Genomic DNA, 13,812 nt, shown 5'->3' with positions numbered 1-13,812 from the left:
AATTTTGCATGGTTCACTAGATTTTTAATTATTCACACTCAAGTAACTACACTCCTACTGGAAATCAAAATATTAACGTACGATACCTTGCTGAGAGTGTACAAGTAACACAGGTCCCTCCCAGAGTATCAGCGGTGCTGGACTCGGACTCATCTCGGCTAGCTGCTCCCCTCCCGTGTCTGTCTGCAGAGCTCTCGCAGTTGGTCTCGCACAGACCGAGAGCTGAGCCCTGATTCATGATTTCAGGCTCCAGCCATGGAATGCAGCCATTGAAAACCCAGAACTATTTTTACCCCTGAGCAGCCGCAGCATTTCTGCCCCGTAAAGATTTCTAAAGCTAATGCCTTACCCTAAACACAAACACACCCTGAACCTAACCAGCTAAGATGCATGGTTCCCTGGCATTTAGTGTGGTTTTTAAACTGCGCAGTTGCTATCAACAGGACAAAGCAGCTCAGCCCCTGGCATTATTGTCAGCCCTCAGAAGTCAGACATTTGATCCCAGTTGTCAAAATTAGAAATTCCTCAGAAATGCTTTGCTCCAGGAGATAAGATTAGCTCAGAGCAATGACTGTCTATATGGTTTGTCTTGTACACCACTAACCCCAGCCTGCATTTCACAAATATGTAATAACATCTTCAGCTAACTGACAGACTGCAGACACAAATAAAAATCACTACATGTCGAACAAAATCACTACATGTTTTAAGGAAAACCACAAGGCCAAGGCAACCCCCAAAAAATTCACAGAACGGACAACAATGGCTTTTTATATAGAACAACCAGAAATGTGGAATTGTCTTTAATAAATAATTAGCAACAAATCAGAGCTGGACACCTGAACTAACTTTTCAAGATCATACAGAGAATACTGACCACTAGAAACTTTTACAACTGCGCTGTCTTGAACCTACAGGATTCTACAAGAGTACTTCAGAAATAAAAAATGCAATCTCATCTTGCTGTGGAGGAATAAATAACAATAAAAAAGAACTAATTGGATTTTTGCATCATCAACTATAATCAACACAATATACAAGCACTGTGGCAGAGAACAGTCCACAAGCAAGTGCGTAGTTGGATGTACATAAGGGGTCCAAATACCTAAGAACCAGCAGACTCACTGACTTAATTTGCTCATATGTTGCTTTAGACAATGAAAAATAACTGTAGGCATTTCTCAGAAATATGTGGTTAAAACACAAGAGGCATGATACAAAACTCAGAACTACAGACCACAGTCAATTATTAGTTCTTAACCTGTGGAAGCATGTGGAGGCTCAGGTAAGAATTAACGGCTCAACATCACATCTTATATTAAAAAACGGTCCCTGTCATCTACAGTTTTCAGGATGATGAAAGAAATAGCATGCAAAGGGTGAGACTGCCAAGTTCATAGGAAGACAGCTACGATCACCACTAAGCAGCAGATGCCATAACCTACCAAGCTTCCCAGTGAGTTTTAGGGGCAGCAACCCCTATAAGGTCCCTTCAAAGAGCAGCTGCAATGGAACCTATGGTATACACGTATACCTAGCGTAACCATAACGCTACAGGTAACTTAAACACAAATTCTTGACCAAATATACCCAAAGCTGTGGTAATTAGCATTCTGGAGATACTCCATTTATGAAAAAGTAACAGAATAATTACAGGAATATTTCTCAGATCACTCACAACTGAGCACCTCTAGCATAATGCAGACTGATTCTGCAGCTCTGAAGGTTCTGGCTCTTCTAAGCATGACCTTGTACTAGGAATCTATCCTTTGCTGTTTCATACTCACAGAGAGTCTATGAAGAAAGTGTAGGAGGAGTGCAAGGAAAACGGCAAAGAAGGAGACCCCTTGGGGGATGAGAAAGCTGCGATTACAGTGTGTAGAAGAACATGAAACATGCTTTAAGTGGGCCAGATCTGCCATCAATGACCTAAAGCTCATAAAAGGTGTTAAACAAATAAAGGAGCAATACAAGCTTGTCATGTCCGGAAGGCTGAGCCACTTTAGCCTAGTGCTGTGGGAAACAAAGCAGAAGAAATGCTGTTGCTGTGAATTTGTGTCTCTATGAGAGATTATTCACAGTGAACAGCCTTCTGCTATTTCTGCAATGAGCTGACTCTCCATAAGTCCCTTTCATTTGCAGTGAGACACCAGAAACCCCATCAGCTACAAAAGGCCTAGAGAGAGTCTAGCTAACAAAAACCCTATGCAACTAGCTTCACCATTTCTATCACTTCTCACCTAAGAATTAGGAAGTACATGTTTCCTACCTGCTAAATTATTACCAGTTCAAGAACAGACAGTGCCTCAAATTATTGGCTCTCACAACTATGAGGAAGTGTAAAGGACTGGTATAAAACCCATTCCTTTCCAGTAGAATATTTAAGGTTCCCCTTGCATACTACTAAACAGACTTCAAAGGGGAAAAAAACCCTACACTAATACAAACCTGAGGCTGTCTGACAATACCTTCTGCTTTTAATACCTTATGCAGCAAGCTTCAAACCCTTTGAAAACCCGAAGGTGAAGAGTCAAGATAGCCTCCATGAATTTTTAACCAGGCTTCCTTGGAGACTGTCAACACCAGTTAGGAAATTATTCACCATTCTCCCAGCTGAACTCACTGGTTCACATAGTGATGTTGCAGGATGGTCAGAGGAGTGTCTAAAACTGGGAGTAGCAATATGAGGCCATCTGTGAGGGCCTCAACATTTGCTGATTTGTTTCTAAATGAAGAGTTTAAAGTATTTATTTACACACTTGCTTTTAAAAGCCATTCTTTTCCCCTCTGTCCTTGATTTTATGCCATATGGAAATGGCTTGGGATCAATGGTCACAAGAAAAAGAAAAAAGAACCCAACCAACCCTACACAAAGCACACAAACATTTTTTAGGTACCAAAAGAAGAAATCATCAAAAGTAATGTAGCAGTCACCATGACAATTACCAGAGATGCTTTATAATATAAGAAAGCAGGAAGGCACGGAACCAAATGAAAAAAGTAGCAATTTAGGGAGTCAAATTCCAACAAGTTTTAAAGTTTTTGTTCTCCCAGAAAATCCACACTACTCATCTCATTTTTGAGAATTAGCACCATGCAAGGCATCTTTTAAGACATTTTCAGGCATAATGAAGAAATCCCAAATCACTTTTTCATAAAGATCTTATATGCTTCTAGGAGAAGAGCTAGAGTGAAACTATCGATCATTGGTGTTAAACAGTCCATGCAACTGAAGACCAATAGAAAAAGGAATCCGAAACCAATTCATCAATTTAATAGTTTCAATTTTCAGTGAGAATATAAAATTATTATAAACAGCAGTTATAATGCAGAAACTCAGAGGCATCTCCAGGTCTTGCTGTTACTCTTCAAGAAGTACAGCCAGGCTGTGGATCCTGCTTAAACAGAAAGCGAGGGGAATGACCCGACAGCTGATAACAATTGCTGCCACTTCCTAGCACCACTCCGGGGAGTTTGGACAGGAAGGAGGAGAAAGGAAGAGATTCCTAAAAAGGAGTGTACTTCTAGCTTAGATCCCAAGCTAACTGCCTGATAAACATTTTGCACTTGCGTGCAGACAGAAACCAAACATGACAAGACACCCACAAACATGCATTTCTTTCCTCTTCTTCAGCAGCCTCAAGCGCAAGTAATCATGAACAGTTATCACCACTATCCATCCAAAATGCACATGCATGAGAGAGACGAACACCTGCACAGCTACCAAGAGCCAGGTTTGCAATCACAGTGTGGGACAGTTGCTAACTGCAGGCTTAATTTCTGTTCATGTCATTGCAACGTTATGCCCAGTGCCATAAGAAGTCTTACCCACTTCACAGGGGTGAGATGTTTACAGAATCAACCCCACTCGGGGGGCAGAGGCCAAGAACTGATCCACCTGCACTGATGCAAATCCAGACTGCAAACAAGGAAAAGCTGAAGTTATGACATCTGCACTTACTCTTGTTTCAAAGAGGAAAACTGGAAGTAGTATCTCTCAGCCTCTGCTTAGGGCTTGCACTGATGCAGCCGTATTGCTCGATGGCTTCTAAGTAGTCAGGACACTCAAGAATTATCACTGTATGTCTTATTTCTTTTACCATTTCCTAAAGCATTTGCTCTGAGCTACTGTTGAAAAAGGATATTGTGCTAACATTGCTCTGACTCAGAACTGCCTTCCTTCATGAACTCAAGACCTTGCAACACAGCTATTTAATATATATATTATCTGAATGTACTGCCAAAAAGAGGTGCAACTATTGATACTGAATGTGCCTGTAATATTAAGGGCGCTCATTTTTGTGTACAAAAGAATTGTCTGCCAATGAAATCTGAGGGTGTGCATGTGGTAGTTTCATCTGAGGGTGTGCTGTTGCATATGTTAGCAGGAAAGCTTAATTCTACTCGCAACAGAAACACCAAATTCCCTGCAACAATAAAATATCAAATCAGCAACAGAAAAAGCCAACATTTTAAATTCAGTACTGAAGCCCACCTCCCATGTGTTTACCTTTAATTTTGGCTTCTTTTATTGTTATATGTTACTTGTCAGATAATGCAAAATGCATCAAATCAGGGGTTTCTTTCAGAAATTCTTGTAGATATTCTCCCTAAATTCTTTCTTAGATCACAGCCTGGTTTTTCCCTCTTCATTTCTTCCCTTATCCCCTCTCTTTATTTCACTCTCCTAGATCAAGAGCTAAAATGTCATCAACTTCTGTAAAAATATATGTACAAATAAGGAATGTCATAGCACCTACTGAAAAAATTAGTAATCTCCTGTGTTACTACATTCATGTAACTGCTCCTAGTCCAGTTCCTTAAAATGCGAACTGGGAGGAAATGGCAGACCAAATACAATCATAACAAGACAGTAACATAAATGTTCAGCATTTTAACTTTTCTAAATGGAATCACACATGCAGCATTCAACAAAATACAAACAAACAAAAATTACTCTTCTTCTTCAGGTAATCCAATTTTGAGCAGTACATGTAAAAAATGCTATTTAGCTTCTATGACTTGTAGCAGGCGCCTTCGTTACCATAAAGTTTCCTTTTTTAAGTAGCAGTGGCTATGCTAAAACATTTTTCAGCACTTCCAGGCTTTCCAGAGAGGAAGACTAAGCAAGCAATATATTTTTTTGTATTTGTGAGAATCAGCCATTGATTCAGCGTAGCATTTCCATACTTGAACTGTTCCTCAGGTAAATCCAGTGGAATATTTCATATTTACCCAGGGCTGCCACACATCTGGGAGTCCTAACGATATCCAGTGTGCACAGTAAGTACAGTAGCATGGAGTTAGCCCAGTATTTTTCAGAGTAGGCTAGAAGACTTGAGGACAGCTGTTACTGCATTAGCTCAAAGCTGCCGCTTTTTTGTGGGTTATCAGCTACGCTTCTAAAACAGGACAGCTAACACCCTCAGTTCTGACCAAAGGGTACCAGAACGGTAGCTGGTGCAAGATGCTCTTACCTGGGAAAGCTAAATGGTTTAGGTACAGTGTAGACATAGGGATCAATAACTGAAGCTGTCATCAAAGGAGACACCTGAGCCTTGAGTAATCACAACAAGACATCTTTTACCTGATGGATCAAATCTGGAAAGGGTATCTCTCCAAGGGGATAGGTTGCATCCCACCAGTCTCTCAGCAGCACACAATGTAACACTTACTACCCAAGAAAGAAATCTGAGACATTTCCTACAATCTGCATGCCTCTGTGAAAGTCTGATCACCTGGAGGTGGGATTCAAGACAGATCCAAGAGCAGTCAGTTTAGCCGATCAGATGGGCAGCTGCTCCCTGAAGACACCAGGTCCCTGGAAAAGGGCAGCTATGGGAGAGGCAGATATTGGAAGGAGTACCTGAAGGTTAATATCACTGCACACACCCCACACTGTTGCAGGGCATGACAGCCTTACCTAGACACACACTGTAGCTACCAGCAAAACAGCAGCTTTAACACTATTTATTCTGACATGTACGTATGTGCATACTCTTGTCTTCCAAGTGTTTACCACGTGCATCAAATTGTTCTTAGGAGACAATTTCTGAAAGTGCTCATATTGCAATTACTCTCCACAAATTTGTTTTTCCTGAAGTTTACTGGTTCTCAGAGACTGTCTGCTCTCTGTAGGTGTATCAGCTGATTTACTAAAACACAACACCCTTCCCTGTAAATCTTCCCTCACGTATGTCTTTAGACCACCAAAGCTACCAAAACACAATTACTAAGGTGTTAGTAGTAAACACTATTACTAACATAGGGATTCCAAAGGCATTATGTATGTAGCTTACATACAAGCTTTGGAAAAGCCACTGACTTAACAGGCAATAAAATACACATCCAATTTCTTTCTTCTTTTGTGCAGTCATACACCTTCTCTGCAAAAAATACATAATTTTCACAGGAGTGCAGAAAATACTTTATTATGACTATTACTGTTATTTCTTCATAAAAATAATCTACACAGAAGGCTATGGATTCAGAAAGGCACTTCAGCATATACTTAACTAAGCAACTCAATAGCCCCATCTCATACACAGTCCTGCAAAACAAGAGGTGAGAATCAGCAGGCTCTCAGATGCTGTCTGATGAGGCTAGCCAAGGCTATGCTGCATTTTTTCCTCAACTGAGACACCCAAAGATAAAAAGCAGGATATTTCCTGGTACACTGGCTAACTGCAAGTGGGAATGCTCCTCTAGACCAAATTGGTCTCTTTAATATGAGATAAACAAGCAACCTCTATCAAGTATTAGCAGTCCACTATTTCTAGGGTGTCCTGCATACTCAGAAACATGCTCTCTACAGTTACAAAGATCATAATGCCACCTTAGGTTCTGTGCAGTTCTTGGCCTCAGGAGAAATTAATTATTCTTCCCCTTTTACTTCACAATACACAAAAATGAAAAGAAAGCAATATTCCTGCAGGCCAGCAGAAGAACTTCCAAACCTGCATGTTTCTCCCTCCACTTACAAAGCCCATTAGGGATCAGTGAAAACATGCCAAGGAATGTTCAGCCCCTGTTCTGGAGAAATAAGAAACAGAATCAACAGTTAATGAAAGCTGGAGCCATCCAATGTTAACGTTTCTGCTACTGAGCCAAGTTTCTGCTACAAACTGAAATCAGAGCTACACGGAGGCAAATGCACTTTCCCACTGTGTGGATCATAAATGAACAGCATTAGTCATTTTGCCATTTGGCATAAAATACTCCTGTGCATTTTCTCAACTACTATTGTTCTATCACTATCACGGAGGCTGGTATTTAAATTTTCCCTGAGCTCCTTGGCATCTAACAAAGGTCTGTCAAATTTAACTTCTGGCCCTGCTTCACGGTTCAGCATTAACCCATGCATGCTTGATTCCTTGTAAACACTCATTTTTCCTAAAAGTAGTAATTTACGTCAAAGATGCATCATTATGCTCAGTCTCCAAGCACTGTAGACTGGCACAGCTCCAGCCACTTCTGTGGAATGCCATGGATTTATCCCTGCTGAGGAGTCAACCTGTGTATTTAAAGGCTATGAGGATTGTTAGGCTCATGTAGTTTGCATCACACCAGCAACCGAACTTAGCAATCCACAGCCATATGCTGGATCTCAGACACATATAAAGATGACAACAAATGAGCACGGGAGCAACATCAAGGTGGTAAGTAAAGAATGTAAAGATTTCATAAACACTGCTTACCTTTTCCTCTGGCACAGATAAAGACTCACTGTCAAGATTTTCTATTAAACCTTTACAACACCAAGATCTGAATGTGCTGAAAATAACCCCATGCAATGCATTGGAAAATTGTTAAGCCATAATCATTCTAGCTAAGAACATCGTATTTATGACAGCTCCACCATTTTCATTACAACTTTGGCAAACATGGAAAGCTTTTTACTCTCCATTTAACAGCTATTTTTGTCAAGGCCAGCATCGCTATTAATACTACAGTATTAGAGGCTCTGGCTGCATTTTAATCAGAACTAGTCTCCCCTTCTTCATTTTAGGCTGAAGAAAAGTGTTGTGACTTACCAGTTTGGCTGGCTGCTGCTGCTGTGAGTGTACAGAAGGCACCCATCTGCATCCAGAAGGGCAGCACAAGGAAAAGACAATTCTATCTGTGGCATTTAATTCACAGATTTTGTCTCAGGGCAACAGAGTACCTAACCAGGTAAGTGAATCTGAGGAAACCAAAAGGCAGAAAGTACAACAATCCCTGACTAATGTGATACATCTGCTGCAAAAAAAGACATTTAAGTGGAACTCAAGGTGATGCTGGAGCCCTTGTTGCTGTCTGTCTGTAATTTCCTAACTGCAATTTCCATTTGAACAGCATCTCTCAACCCAGAGATCCAGCTGACAAGCAGGCCACACAGTTTTAAGATTTCCAGAGTCTGAGCTTTGTTAATCACAGTAAAAAATTTAGTGCCAAGGTTGGCACCTCCAGTATCCCTGCTGGGGACCCTTAAATGACAACATACGACTTTGGATCTATGCAGCACAAAGAAGGATGCTCCTGCAGAGTAAACAAAACTCAAATATTTTAAAAGGAAGGAGGAAAGCTAACTGGAACAGCAGTTGTTGTTTCTGCCTAGCTAGAAATTATTGGTGACATTCATGTTTAAGGCATCAGATGAGTTGTCTTGGTTTCAATTTGCCTCTATTTTTTATTCCCTTGTTCCCCTTCTCACATTCTTCTGTGGTTCTTACTAGCAACTTTGTAATAATATATCCATAGCTGATACACATACATCTCTTTAGCCTGCCTAAAACACGCATAATGCAATACTACAAAGCCTAATAATACAAACAGTTTTAAGATTCCTAACTTGCAAAGATCCTTCACAACACAAGATTAAGCCTCGAAATATGCTCTTCATTCTATAGTCAGAGACATTAGCAGCCATATGACTATCGTTATCCCACTACCTTCTTGAAATCGGCAACAGCTGATCCATACTACCTTTTTCTTTTTTTTTTTTAAACTAGAATTCATGAAAATCCAAACTTTCTCCAAAAATTAATCTGAAATATTTACAGATACCTAGTTAACACAGGCATGCTTTGGTAAGACAAGATTTTATGTAACCTGCAGCTCTTACTGTATGAGAAGCATCGATTTTCAGATGCTGGGCTGCCTTTGTGAATATTTTCAAGGAGATGCCTTTCCATCTTCCTGGCATACTACGGTAGAGATGGTTCTGATAACTATGCATTATCCCAAACAAGCAACATTGAGGAAGAGAAAATATCAAATCAAGACAAGAGCTAGAAAGGCATACGTTGTCAAAGGGAAGGGAAAATATTCAGTTCTGCTTCCACTGCTTGCTTATGCCTTGTAATATGTTTGGTGCAAACCTCTTAAAAGGACAGGGAGAAAATAAAAAGAACTTTAAGACACCAAAAATAAACAATATGCCACATAAGAAAATTTCAGACAGGTCTGAATATACGTTTAAGTTTTGTACACCTGAATATCTACACTGATGTGAAAAGTACTTAAAAGTTATGGCCATTTGGACCCAGTTCCCAGTTTAAATTTGTGTATCAAATACTGCATTTCCATCTCTGTTTGAGAATAATTGCAATGACATCCTTTGCCATGTCCTACAGCTGTAAACAGCTACAGCTTACACCTCAGAGCAGGGCAGGGGAATCAATGCCTTCCTGCCTAATACAGAGGGTGACAGACACCAAAGGGCATCATCTTTCATGAAATGCCTTTATTTTTGAGACTTACTTCATAGGCCAAACCCCTGACTTGAAAGCCTCTTTGGCAAAAATCCTTCTTTCTCCATGAGCTGAACCATAGAAATCCCAAATCAAGAGAACTGGGAAAAGATCATAGAATCATTTAGGTTGGAAAAGACCTTTAAGGTCATCGAGTCTAACCATTAAGCTAATACTGCCCAGTCCACCACTAAATCATGTCCCTAAGTACCACATCTTCACATCTTTTAAATACCTCCAGGGGTGGTGACTCAACCACTTCCCTGGGCAGCCTGTTCCAATGTCTGACAACCCTTTCAGTAAAGAAATTTTTCCTAATATCCAATCTAAATCTCCCCTGGCGCAACTTGAGGCCATTTCCTCTCATCCTATCAGTAGTTACTTGACAGAAGAGACCAGCACCCACCTCACTACAACCCCCTTTCAGGTAATTGTAGAGAGCGATAAGGTCTCCCCTCAGCCTCCTTTTCTCCAGACTAAACAACCCCACTTCCCTCAGCTGTTCCTTGTAAGACTTGTTCTCTAGACCCTTCACCAGCTTCGTTGCCCTTCTTTGGACACACTCCAGCACCTCAATGTCTTTTCTTGTAGTGAGGGGCCCAAAACTGAACGTAGTATTGGAGGTGCAGCCTCACCAGTGCCGACTACAGGGGGACGATCCCTTCCCTGCTCCTGCTGGCCACACCATTTCTGATACAGGCCAGGATGCCGTTGGCCTTCTTGGCCACCTGGGCACACTGCCAGCTCATACTCTGCCAACTGGCTCCCCTCCCGCAGGGAAGCCTGGTCCTGCTGCAGCCTGACTGTCTGGTGTCTTTAATTTGAGTTTTCTTAAAGTGCAGAAGCTTTCCTAACCATAGGCCTTAGGTACACCTACATGTATCACACAAAACAGAGAAAGGGCCTGAAAACCTGTGAAGGTTTCACAGAACCATTCCTGAGCATGTCTGGGGCTTAGACTCTTGTTTTTACTACAGGAAGTTATTTTTAGTGGTAAAAAAGTGCCATTTTGAAACAAACTGTGTCATCTGACCCACTTAGTGGATGAGGGAAAAGCTGTGGATATTTTTTATAGTAAAGCCTTTGACACCATTTCCCACAGCATTCTCCTGGAGAAACTGGGTGCTCAAGGCTTGGACTGGCATACTCTTCACTGGGTAAAATACTGGCTGGATGGCCCAAAGAGTTGTGGTGAATGGAGTTAAATCCAATTGGTGGCTGGCCGCAAGTGGTGTTCCCCAGGGCTCAGTATTGGGGCCAGTTCTGTTTAATATCTTTATCAGTGATCTGGATGAGGGGATCGAGTGCACCCTCAGTAAGTTTGCGGATGACACCAAGTTGGGAGGCAGGGTCAATCTGCTGGAGGGTAGGAAGGCTCGACAGAGGGATCTGGACAGGCTGGATCGATGGGCCGAGGCCTATAAGAGATTGTATGAGGTTCAACAAGGCCAAGTGCCAGGTCCTGCACTTGGGTCACAGCAACCCCACGCAGTGCTACAGGCTTGGGGAAGAGTGGGTGGAAAGCTGCCCAGTGGACAAGGACCTGGGAGTGGTCTCCAGGAGAAGCCAGTGCACCTTCAACTTCTGCTAAGCTGGTCCAGGTTGTCCAGGTTAAGCACAATTTATCTAATAGATTCCCAGCTCCAGCCTACTGCTATCTCACGCCCAACTCTGAACAGGGAACACAAACCTTCTTTAACTCACCAGGGTGCACAGGCTTCTTGCTCCACAAACATCACAGCAGCAGAGGCCACCCAGCAGGACAACGTGAAGAACCAGCTTTCTCAGGAGACAAGCTTCCCACTTCTTTATTCCCACAAACAACAAAAGTCACTGATAAAGCTGAGGAAAATGGTCAGAGTTCTGCATGAAGTACAGCCTGCTACATAATTAGCAAAGTGAGAGAAAGCATTCAAAACCAAATGTATTCCAATCAGCTCAGCCACCTCCAGCAATGTACCTCTGCAAGAGGTATGCAGAGCAAGGCCTGGCTTTTTTTTCAGCCTAGATGATTCAAGGTTTCCAATGTTTCTAGAAGTGCAAATTTCTCTTGACAGCCATAAATTCATTTAAAGAGTGATGACAATTAAATAAATGTAATCTGTCACACTGCAGAGTTTTATTTTACTTGATAATGCATTGATATATATACACACACAAGAATAAAAAGCATATTTTGACATTTAAAGCCATCCTAGCTTGTCTGTGCCACACAGCCCAAGCTGTCAGGAGAAATGTGGGAGTGCTGCAAAGTTTTTAGATAACAACAACTTCTAATTAAGAGATGAAATTGAATTTTTACCAAATTAGAGTACGCACAGCTTCTCTCACACAAACACAAAAATGAAAAACATTTGGCTAACACTCATTTTTCTGGCCAGTCGCTTCCCCAAAGCTGCAACTGTGACTGACTGCAGGCTTTTCTTCTCCAGAACAACAGTCTACTTTGGAGGCTAAAGCCCCAGTCTGAGATTCAGATGATTATGATTCAAACCCTGGCTCTGACACAAGCCACTTCTCTAACTTTGGGTAAATCATTTAACTGACACTTACTCTGCTTCCAATCTAATCTGTAAAGTCAGGATAATCCTATTTCCTTTTCTTACACTTGGGGAATAGGGTAGGATAGCTTGGATACCAGAAATGATCTTGGGCAGCACATAGCTCTCTGGAGGCTAATTTCACCATCCACAAAGAGTGACTGACATTTTTGAAGCTGCCTGCACTTTTGTGGACTGTTAGTGATACTCATCTACCTCACCTGCTATAATGACCATCATGAATAGATGGCTCTAATCTTAAGAATTATCAGTGTACACATTAATACCCCTACCACACGTGTATGAAATGTCTATAAGAGGTAACTGTGGACATTTTTTCCAAGGTACATTCTCCAAGGATACAAGATGGAGAAGGAACATGGTTCTGTAATGTAGATTAGAGACCATGCACTACAGCCACATTTCTTAAACTGCAAGCATGACGAACCTGTCTGATGAGAGTATGATAAGGGGAACATTTGAAAAGCATCGAGACCACCCCATGCCTGTACCGCTGCAAGAATATAATGGCTGGCAAGGATAGTTATCACTTGCCTGCCCCGCCCCCCCCCCCCCTCCCCTGCCCCGAGAGCATCTGCAGGACCCTGCACAGCTATGGACCATTCCACTCCCTGCAACGGGAAGGAGAGAAAGAGAAATATTGCTAGCTGCAGTCATGACTGACTATTCCTGTCAGCTATCATCGTCTCCAGTAGTGGCTTAGCTAGTGGGGGAAGTACAAATGGTTATTTGCTGCACAACGGAGTAATGGGAGGGGGAAAGCAACTACAGCCATGTCCTCCTCCTCTCCCTTTTTTCTCTCCTTCTTTCTCAGTCGTGGAAGAGACAGAAAAGTAGTTGCTCCCTCCCATTGCTCTTTCTCTCCTTTCCTTACCTCTTTTGTATCACTTATCTTGAGAACAGCTGCTCATATATATATAAATAACAGCGAGGTCAAAGCTGCTACAAAAAAGATTGATTTGACCTAGAAATGTTTTGAGAAGTACTGTGTAACCAAGATGCCTGTGGAAGGTACCAGGGAAGACCAAAGACATTCATAATGGCTAGGGACACCTACAAGGAAAACATTTCCTTTGCCCCCTGTCTCTTCCCTCATTCTGAAAACCAGCAGTGTGAGGTACACCTTGATACTAAAAGGGTGAACAAGTGGTATGTTTCAGACTCAAGAGACTGTCAGTATACAGAATAAAGAGGAGGAGTCACAACCACACTGAATGCCTAATTACTGGAGGATTGATTTCCCTATGTAAAGGAAAAGAGACTTTCTCCAAAGCAATTCCCTCCAAGAATTTATACAGACATTGGCAACTTCTGCAGCCTCACCCACAAAGTACAGAATTTTTATTGCAGGGGATTCTGTCAGGTGGGTTTTGTTTTTACAGATGACATTTACTGATACTTACACCTTGCAGTGTTACAAAAATAGCTTGGGTTCCAAGCCACAGTACAAGAGAGGTGCAGATTAGGGTTTTAAATGCATACTTCAGTACTTGCAATAACCTGACTCCTGAATTAGGTGG

At 41.7% G+C, this 13,812-nt stretch overlaps 1 protein-coding gene across 4 annotated transcripts in view; it reads right to left on the bottom strand.

Annotated features, from left to right (window-relative positions):
- Nucleotides 1-13,812, bottom strand: part of TSPAN4 (tetraspanin 4) — a 477,301-nt gene that overhangs the window by 260,881 nt on the left and 202,608 nt on the right. The window contains exon 1 of one of the 4 annotated variants that reach the window (XM_030038295.1): nt 87-262. The exons of 2 other annotated variants lie outside the window; for them this stretch is intronic. In XM_030038295.1, the coding sequence (XP_029894155.1) occupies nt 87-238 (152 nt within the window). In that variant the 5' untranslated portion in view covers nt 239-262. Of the gene's footprint in view, nt 1-86; nt 263-13,812 lie in introns of those variants that run through there. One more of the 4 variants, XM_030038297.2, reaches the window with a different exon arrangement.

The sequence above is a fragment of the Aquila chrysaetos genome, chromosome 16, assembly GCF_900496995.4.
Source record: "Aquila chrysaetos chrysaetos chromosome 16, bAquChr1.4, whole genome shotgun sequence".
Lineage (NCBI taxonomy): Eukaryota > Metazoa > Chordata > Aves > Accipitriformes > Accipitridae > Aquila > Aquila chrysaetos.
Note: the sequence above shows the minus strand (reverse complement) of the source record. Positions and strands in the feature narration are given on the sequence as shown.